This window comes from Barbus barbus, assembly GCF_936440315.1.
Source record: "Barbus barbus genome assembly, chromosome: 19".
Classification (NCBI taxonomy): Eukaryota; Metazoa; Chordata; class Actinopteri; order Cypriniformes; family Cyprinidae; genus Barbus; species Barbus barbus.
In genome coordinates this window covers 31,370,045-31,379,840 of record NC_136747.1, presented here as the reverse complement: position 1 = coordinate 31,379,840, position 9,796 = coordinate 31,370,045, and the positions used below count along the sequence as shown (strand labels likewise).

Here is a 9,796-nt window from a genome sequence, read left to right as displayed (position 1 = left end):
TAAGTTCACTTAAATTAAAAGTTATTTTTAAAGCCTGATAAATGTTGAATTTGATTGTAGTTATACATGTCATTTATGTTATATGTAATTATGAATGCCTATGATTAATGATTGATTGTGATAAGGAACCACATAGTTATTTTGTGTGTTTCCTTTTCCCCCAAAGGAAACGGTGCAGTTCCACACGTTACAGATGGCAAACCATGCAGGACCATGACGGAAAGCTCATGTGCTGTTAGAAGCCGTTAACACTGCTGTTCCACCCTGTTAGGCAAGTCATTGCACATAAAAATTTAAAAGCAACATTAAATGTTTGGTATACCTTTTGTCTTATTTTGTGAGGTGAGGAGCTTTACTAGCATATATATATGTTTTTGAGCAAATTTTTTATATTATTTACCATCCTGTTGGCATAAATGGGCACAGAAAAGTACCTGTTCTTAATAATCAAGACACATTCTATTAATTAATAATTGTTTTGTTTTTGTTTCAAGAATAAAAAATACCATTATGGCATAAGGGACATATACTATCTTATTATTGCTCATTATTGTTTAACATTTACATTATTAAAATGTTGTGATAACTATGTATATGTCCCTAACAGGATGTAATACATTCACAGCCAGTGTCTGAACAATATACCCGTAATTATTATTTTTTAAGTCACTGGGCTTGACCAGTTCCTGTTCCATATAGTTAAACATGCCACTATTTTGATAGAATGCCAAAAACATGAAAAACTTTTTTTCCAAAAATTATGAAGCCAAAATGTTACCGGATACCAGGAATGACCCAGGCCTATTTAAAGGCTCACATTCTAATATATTTTCTTTATTCATGAAGAATTATAAGCGTGTATGATGTGATTTAGCCTATGCATATTTATTTGTTCTAAGGTTTGGCAGTGATCACAAGATGCTAGGGCAAGTTTTGTATTGTTTACAGACAGGTGTGCTCTCATATTTTTTTTCCTGTTAATTATCATGTTGCGTGTCTGTTTTTCTTCAAAGCACCAGCTTGCCTAATGTTGGTTTGATTGCTTGTGTTACATGAGAAAATGAATAAGTTTGCCTTCCTGATGTTGTAGATTAATGCAGGTCCGGTTCGGGTCGCGACTCTCGGTCTTTGTCAAACGGTTCTGGTCTGGTAGGCTACAGAATTAAATATATAGTGCTGCTGTGGGATAACGGGTCGGTGTTCTGTTAAGTTCCGCTGGTGCACATTTATCAAACCGAACCCGTGCAGGACTCTGCTTTAAACCGCTTTGCGTCTCTCCGTCAGAGATGTGCCATTTACAGGTACTTCCCTAAACTGCCACACGGCTCATATATTTTTCAGCCAAGGGGTGAGAACATAATGATTACGAAAACGATTATTTATTTTTGTTAATTATTTTATTTCAGTTAGTTTCTCAATAACTGTTGTTAGTTTCGTTTCGTTTTTCAAATATTTTGACATTTATTTCAGTTTAAGAAATTTTTTCATCAATCGTATTCGTTTTAGTTTTCGTTTAAATAATCTTGGTATAGTCTCTGTGAGCTCGTCCAGATCGGTGGCAGCAGCTGCAAAAACACTCCATTCAGTGCAGCCGAATCAGGCTTGTAAATCCCGTTTCATTAGTCCATCTTTTAACAGTCCTTCATACAGGTTTAGCTGATTTCAGTTTCTGCCTTTATTTTGGAAGAAGATGAACCAAACAGTGATCCTAAAGCTGCCGTGAGACCACAGAGAGCGTTCACTCACTTCTGACAGTGCATTTCTCAAAGTATCATAAGAAAGCATGCATTTCAAGTATAAACTTAAGTGGGTATCATTACCCATTTTATGCTTAGTAATTTAATAATTTAAGTTAAAAAAGTTCATTTCAGAAGTATCGGTATCAACGATACTGGCTTTTAAAAGAATCGGTATCGTATCGAAAACAAAATAAGTGGTATTTTTTTTTTTTACATACTGCCAAGTGTGGTGACCCATACTCGGAATTCGTGCTCTGCATTTAACCCATCCAACACACACACACAGCAGTGAACACACACACACCGTGAACACACACCCGGAGCAGTGGGCAGCATTTATGCTGCGGCGCCCGGGGAGCAGTTGGGGGTTCGGTGTCTTGCTCAAGGGCACCTCAGTCGTGGTATTGAGGGTGGAGAGAGCGCTGGACATTCACTCCCCCCACCTACAATCCCTGCCGGACCTGAGACTCGAACCCGCAACCTTTGGATTACGAGTCCGACTCTCTAACCATTAGGCCACGACTTCCCAAGTATGACCCATCCCTAGGTGAAACTGATTGCAGGAATATAACTAAAAACATGACAAACTAACAAAGAGAATCAATACGGAGCATGGAGCAGCTATGTAAAGCCGAAATAACTAAATTAATAAAAAAACTTTTTTTTATATATATTTTTGAAATTTAATTTTATATTAATAAAAATTATATTAGTATCTCAATGAAACCAAAAAAAACAGATGAAGCAGCAATTTCAGATTCATCCATTTAATATTAAAATTCTTCCTCAAACAAACAGCTGAATAACATCATAACTCATAGTCAGACAAAAATAAAGATGAAACTGTACAATATAAAAACTAGAACGAAATATCTACAAACAAATGTTTATTTGCAGAAGGAAAACTGCATGAGGAATCAGAAGTGAGGAAAGGTCTCTGTTATTGGACAGAAGGACAGGCTCAGGATCTTCATCGTCTGTACAGCAGGAGCGTCTCAGGAGCGTCTCACTCGCGCTGCTCCATCTTGACTTTGGGCGGCTTGAGAAAGGTGCGGTTCTTCTCTTTCTTAGTCTTGCCTTTGGCCTGGAAGCTCCTCCAGCTGTCCACACGTCCATCACGCGTCTCCTGAGGACACACAAACACGTGATGAGACCGGAGAGTCACACACACACACACGAGGGCGTCTCACACACACGTCTGTTGAGCATCTCTCTCTCTCACCTCGAAGTTCTTCTGCCACTCTCTCTCTCTCTTGGCGCGCTCCTGTGTCTCGATCTCCTCCTCTCGCTGTCTCTTCCTGCAATCAGAGCACGCTCCGTCACGTGTGTTTCCACCTCACACCAGACCAAATGGTTCATACAGCTTTATATTTGGTATATTATAGTCATCTGTAAATATTTGTATGTTTTCAGTGATTTTTAACATTTATTTTCTCTTAGTGACTTTTGTATGCACACAAAACTTTGTTCCCTTGAGAAACTGTTCACATGCACATGGAAATTTTCCACATGCTTACACATTACAATTTCTAGCTTTGTATATCCTATTTCCTTTGTGCATCGCTGCCATCTTACTATGAATAAAACGAGAGCATGGATGCACATGAATTTTTAGAAATCTACTTGCTCAAATTTGGGCTTTTCTTATGGTAGCACCTCTAATATCAAGGCCTAATGTCCAGTTTAACATCCTCTGCAGCAGCAGAAACAACATGAGATGCGCTGATGGCAGAATACAGCTGTGTGCACTGTCCTATTTGCTAAGTTCAGGGGCTATAAAAAAGGTAGGTATTGCACCTGTGTGTGTGTGAGTGATTGTGTGTGAGTGAGTGTGTGTGTGTGTGTGATTGATTGTGTGTTTACCGTTCGTGCATATCCTTGGCTTCTCGCTCTTTCCTCTTGATCTCCAGCTCGGCGAAGAGCTTCATAGTCTGTTTATAAACCGCCTGCCGGAACTACAGACACACAAACACACCGATCAGAAGCCAAACACGCTAAAAACACGTCAATCAGGACACTGCTGCTCTACTGCTGCTGTTTGCTCATTTCTGACAACATTTTTAGGTTTTGGTTTTTTAGAACTTTTAACTGAATTGAAATGGTACAAAAAGATTTTGCCAATTGCTGTGTGTGTGTGTGTGTGTGCGCATCACATCACACACACTTGATTAAATAATCACACTTGAAATGCAGTGCAAATGAATGCCATCTAGTGGAAATCTCTGGTACTGCAGCCAAATCTGTCTGAAAGCTCAAACTCCTTTAAAACTGGGAGAAATATCAAAGCCATATTTCTACAGTGAAAAATGTTTTGGAAAATATATTTTTCATGTAACATTTCAAAACAATTTTTATGCAGTTTTCATGACAATACATTTAAAATCTAAGTTTTTTTCTTTTTTCCAGTTTTCACAGCCAAGCGTTTTCTTTAAAAAGAGACTTCCGTCTGTGCTCCAAAGCACTCAGGATTTACAACAGCTCAAAAACTGATCAATGGATCATAACTGTTCCAGAAATACAATTTTACCATTTTAAATAAAACATTGTAGTAAAATAGAGTACATTGGTTGAATTGAAATAATTGAAATGTTTTGACCTGCACGTGAGCAGCAGCAGACGGTTAACGCCTCGATCAAACTGAAGCAGAATCAGATCTGATGAACACATGATAGAGATTACTGCAAAGGAACAAATGAGGGCGGGGCTAGGATCAGCGTATCAGTTGTTGATTGGATGTGGAAATATGGGCGTGGCTCTCAGCTTTAGGGGCGGAGTTTAAATGGACTAAATGATTGGAGGAATCCTGCATACATCACCAGAGAGAAGATCATGCTTTTATGATATTAGATATTTCAGTACATTTTCCCACCAAATTCTCAGGTTCTGTCATTCTAGTTTTGCTCATCAATGCAGCACTGCAAACCCTAACAACAGCTAGATTTTGGAAATCCTTTTTCGTAGACATAAAATGGAAGCAAAACAGACCAAAATCACAGAGTTGACCAGTGCATGGGAGCTTCTCGACGTCACGTGGCATAAACGTACCACTTCCGGGTCGTCTTCCTCCACGTCGGTGGGCTTCCCGTCCTTCTTGAGCTGCTTCTTCTTCTGACTCATCTGTGAGAGGTCAGAGGTCAGTCTGGTGTTTAGTGCAGAGCCTGTAGTGTGTCTGCAGATCACCAGTGGCTCACCATGTGCTCCACGTACTCCTTCCCCGCGTGGATCACATCCAGCGCCTTCTTCTTGTGGTCTGGCTCCAGCAGCATCTTATAGGCCTTATCGACCGCTGCGCGCGCACACACACACACACACGCTCAGCATCACACACACAGGACACTCTAACACCAGCATGAGCTTCAGAGACGCTGCGGTTTACCTTCGAAGGCCAGTTGGGCTCGCTCCACATCGCCCTGGTTCTTGTCTGGATGGACGAGGATGGACAGCTGAGGACAGAGAGAGAGAGAGAGACGGGCGTGAGACACTGAGACTCTCTCTTTCAAGGAGAAAACTGAAGTCATTGCATTTGGAAATAAAGATGAAGTTCTCAAGGTGAATGCATATCTTGACTCTAGGGGTCAAACAACGAAAAATCAAGTCAGAAATCTTGGGGTGATTCTGGAGACAGACCTTAGTTTCAGTAGTCATGTCAAAGCAGTAACTAAATCAGCATACTATCATCTCAAAAACATTGCAAGAATTAGATGTTTTGTTTCCAGTCAAGACTTGGAGAAACTTGTTCATGCCTTTATCACCAGCAGGGTGGATTACTGTAATGGTCTCCTCACCGGCCTTCCCAAGAAGACCATTAGACAACTGCAGCTCATCCAGAACACTGCTGCCAGGATTCTGACTAGAACCAGAAAATCTGAGCATATCACACCAGTCCTCAGGTCCTTACACTGGCTTCCAGTTACATTTAGGATTGATTTTAAAGTACTTTTACTCGTTTATAAGTCACTCAATGGCCTAGGACCTAAATATATTGCAGATATGCTCACTGAATATAAACCGAACAGACCACTCAGATCATTAGGATCGAGTCAGTTAGAAATACCAAGGGTTCACACAAAACAAGGGGAGTCTGCTTTTAGCTATTATGCGGCCCGCAGCTGGAACCAGCTTCCAGAAGAGATCAGATGTGCTAAAACATTAGCCACTGTTACGGCTCAGTTTTGTTTTGGGATTGTTCTGTTGTTTTCTTTTCTTACAGGTTGCCAGATAAGGATCCACACCTGTGTTCAATTTGGAAAGCAGTATTTAAGATTGCTGTCCTTTGTGGGAAGGAGTGCTGACCCCTATCCTGGAGGTTTTCCTCAGGAGCTGGACCTTCCTATTGTTTTTCTCTTTATTGTTTGTTTATTTTCTGTTGTACATTTAATTTCTTTATTATATAACCCCTAGACGTAAATAAATATTTTGCTTAATTTATTTGTTGGACTCTGCACCCTTTATTTTGTTACTTCCCTGAGCCGGAATGTAACAATTGGGGGCTCGTCCTCAAATGTTTGATAGAATTTGGAAGGTCCAGCTTCTATTGATAAAAAAAAGAGAAAACGTAGCCTATTACTTGTAAAATTTCCGCTAGCGCCTGTGTGTATGTATAGGCGGAGCGTATTTGACGGGTATTTGATTCACCTGCGTGAGCGTGTTAACGCTAACAAACAGTGGCCGTTTTGTGCGTGAGTTTTCGGTGTCTTTCAAACGTTGGATTTTCTTCGTTTTTTTTCTCATCTGCGGAGAAAATACGTGGTAACCGAAATAGACCGTATGGTAAGTGTATTGATCTCTCGTAAGAGTTCCCTTTGTAAAGTGTTTTTTTTCCCTCTCTCTAGGCAGTGTAACGTTAGCTCTGGCAGGATTTTGTGTATGTGTACTCTACTCGGTGAGCTAATATTGCTGAAAGGGAATTTGACAGTGAACTCTGTATTTTGTTATACTAATGGTGATGTTCCCCGTTAGGTTTAGCAACGCACTGCGTTGATCTTTTTTTTATTTTAGTTTGTTGTTTTTGTGCTGATACTGAGTTGAGAGCGCTGCCGCTATTGTATGTCTCACTGGTTTGTCCGTGAGTTTATACATCTGACGGTATTTGAGTGCTTAAAGATACTCGACTCTTGGTGGACGCATGAAGACTAGGGTTGAGTTATTTTAAGGGAGAGAGAGTAGGGGGGAATAATCACTTGTTACAAAAAGCTTATTCTTCTTTAAATGCTCATGATAGTCAAAATTATCATAAGGTTAAAGAGGCTGTATTGAAAGCTTATGAGCTGGTACCAGAGGCCTATCGGCAGAAATTTAGAAACATGCGAAAACCTGCAGAACAGACGTATTGTGAATTTGTGAGAGACTTAAAGATCCAGTTAGATCGCTGGTGTGCTGCTTCAGGTGTAACTAGTCGTGAAGATCTTTATGAGTTGTTCCTGTTAGAACAGTTTAGAAGCACTTTGTCTGAGTATGTTTCCATCTTTTTGACTGATCGAAATGTTACATCTACGGAGGAGGCTGCCATTCTTGCTGATGGGTATGCACTCACTCATAAATGTGAAGTCAAGAAAAGTAGGTTTAAGTTCAGTGATAGTCAAACGGAGAGTGTAACTGCCCGTTATGCCCTGCCTGATAAGAGTGAGAGGATTTTTAAAAGTTATGCTGATAGAAATGACCGGTGTGCTTATTGTCATTTAAAGGGACATTGGAAAAAGGATTGTTTAGCACTTAAAGGAAAACTGAGGCGTGTTAACCCTGAACCCAAGCCTGCTCTTGCTATTTCATCTGTTCAAGCAGATAATTCTGACTGTTTTGATATTTTACAGAATCTGGAAAAACCAGTGGTACCTTGCAATGTTGGAGATGTTGGATATGCTCCTTTTATTACAGATGGCTATGTGTCATTGCTTGGAAGTACTGAGAAGGTTCCTATTAAGATTCTCAGAGACACGGGTGCATCGGAATCCTTCATTTTGCAAACTGTCCTTCCTTTTACTCAGGAGTCCAATACAGGAAACAGTGTGCTGATTCGCGGCATTGGATTGCAAACATTGTCTGTACCCCTGCATAACATGTTTCTCCAATCTGATTTAGTAAATGGAGCAGTGGTGATGGGAGTCCGTCCCTCATTACCAATGGAAGGAGTTTCAGTGATTTTGGGGAATAATCTGGCGGGTGATCGTGTATGGCGTGATGTTCCACCTCCACCTGTGGTTGCTACTTGTCCTGCTCCATTGGGTGACACTGATATCTCCCAACAGTATCCAGAGGTATTTGTGTCTTGTGCACTTACGCGTGCAATGCGTAAACAATCAGCCGATGTAAAATTAAGTGACGTTAAGGATTTGTTTACCTCTAAGAGGGTAGTGCCTGGTCTCCTTGCTTTGCCTTCTATTTCCCATCAGGTCTGGGTGTCTGCTCAGAAAGAGGATTCATCTCTGAACTCGCTGGTTGATGCTGCTTTACCTCCTGAGGTAGCAGAGAGTTCCGCTAATGGGTACTTCATTGAAAATGGGGTACTATTGCGGAAGTGGACTTCTAACATAGAGGGAGGTTTGACTGAACCAATTATACAGGTAGTTGTGCCTGTTTCTTTGCGAAGTGCTGTGTTGGATTCTGCTCATGGTGGGGTGTCTGGTCATTTGGGCGTAAATAAGACCTACCAACATTTGCTGCAGTATTTTTACTGGCCTCGTATTAAGAGTGATGTAAGGCAGTTTATTAAGACTTGTGCGATCTGTCAGTTGACTGGAAAACCAAACCAGACCATAAAACCTGTGCCTTTGTATCCCATACCTGTTATGGAACAGCCTTTTCAGCATCTTCTGGTGGATTGTGTCGGGCCTTTACCATCTTCAAAGTCTGGTAGTGTTTATTTATTGACAGTGATGTGTCAGAGCACTCGATATCCTGCTGCTTTTCCTTTGCGTTCAATCACCACACGATCAGTTGTAAAAGCCTTGTCCCAGTTCATTTCTATTTTTGGAATTCCAAAGGTTGTTCAGAGTGATCAGGGGACAAATTTTACATCTAACATGTTTCAAGAGGTTCTGCGGCAGCTTGGCATTAGACACAATAAATCCAGTGCGTACCATGCGGAAAGTCAGGGTGCCCTAGAACGTTTTCATCAGACGTTAAAATCTTTGTTGAGGGCATATTGCACTGAGTTAAAAGGTGATTGGGAGGAAGGTCTACCTTGGTTGTTGTTGGCCACACGTGAGGTTATACAGGAGAGTTTGGGATTTAGTCCCAATCAGTTAGTCTTTGGACATTGTGTACGGGGACCTCTGGCGGTACTGAGTAATGCTGCTTTACCAGAGGAGCCACCACAGAGTCTGATTCAGTATATACAGGGTTTTCGTCGACGTTTAGTTTTGGCTGGGGAATTGGCAAAAGAAAAGTTGGAAAAAACTCAGGAAAAGATGAAAGGCTGGTTTGATCGCAAGTCTGAGATTCGCATGTTTAGTCCAGGAGATCAGGTGTTAGCCTTATTTCCTTTACCAGATTCTCCTTTTGCTGCGAAGTTTTTAGGACCTTACACTGTGCTTCGAAAAGTGTCTGATCAAAATTATATTCTTTCTACCCCTGAGCGCAGGAAACATACCCAGTTGTGCCATGTGAATTTGTTAAAGCCCTTTTATTCTCGTAATGTTGTTCCTGAAGTCATTCCTTCCTCAGTTGCGTTAGCTAGTTTGAGTCAAATGGGTGACGTGCAACAGGATGTGAAATCACCTGATGATGTCATTTTACAACCTCGCTTAAAAAACTCTGAGACCTTGTCTAATTTAGAAGGATGGGTAAAACATTTATCTTGCCAACAACGTTCTGAGTTAAATTCTATGCTGACTGAATTTTCTGTTCTTTTTTCAGATACTCCTTCTCGTACACACTTGATTGAACACGATATTGATGTAGGCGACGTTAAACCTGTCCGACAACGATTTTATCGTGTATCATTTGACAAACGTCAGAAATTGGAGGCTGAAGTCAATTACATGCTTAAAAACAACATAGCAAAGCCTTCCTTTTCAGATTGGGCTTCACCCTGTTTGTTGGTGGGAAAATCAGACGGC

At 40.8% G+C, this 9,796-nt stretch overlaps 1 protein-coding gene across 1 annotated transcript in view; it reads right to left on the bottom strand.

The window, feature by feature from the left end:
- Positions 1–2,493: 2,493 nt before the first annotated feature.
- The window catches only part of LOC306885095 (dnaJ homolog subfamily C member 8-like), an 11,437-nt gene continuing 4,134 nt past the window's right edge, over positions 2,494–9,796 (bottom strand). Inside the window, exons 4-9 of the mRNA XM_079441432.1 lie at positions 5,116–5,182; positions 4,931–5,025; positions 4,785–4,856; positions 3,603–3,694; positions 2,962–3,037; positions 2,494–2,865 (exon numbers count right to left, since the gene is read on the bottom strand). Of these exons, the coding sequence (XP_079297558.1) occupies positions 2,746–2,865; positions 2,962–3,037; positions 3,603–3,694; positions 4,785–4,856; positions 4,931–5,025; positions 5,116–5,182 (522 nt within the window). The 3' untranslated portion in view covers positions 2,494–2,745. The remainder of the gene's footprint in view (positions 2,866–2,961; positions 3,038–3,602; positions 3,695–4,784; positions 4,857–4,930; positions 5,026–5,115; positions 5,183–9,796) is intronic.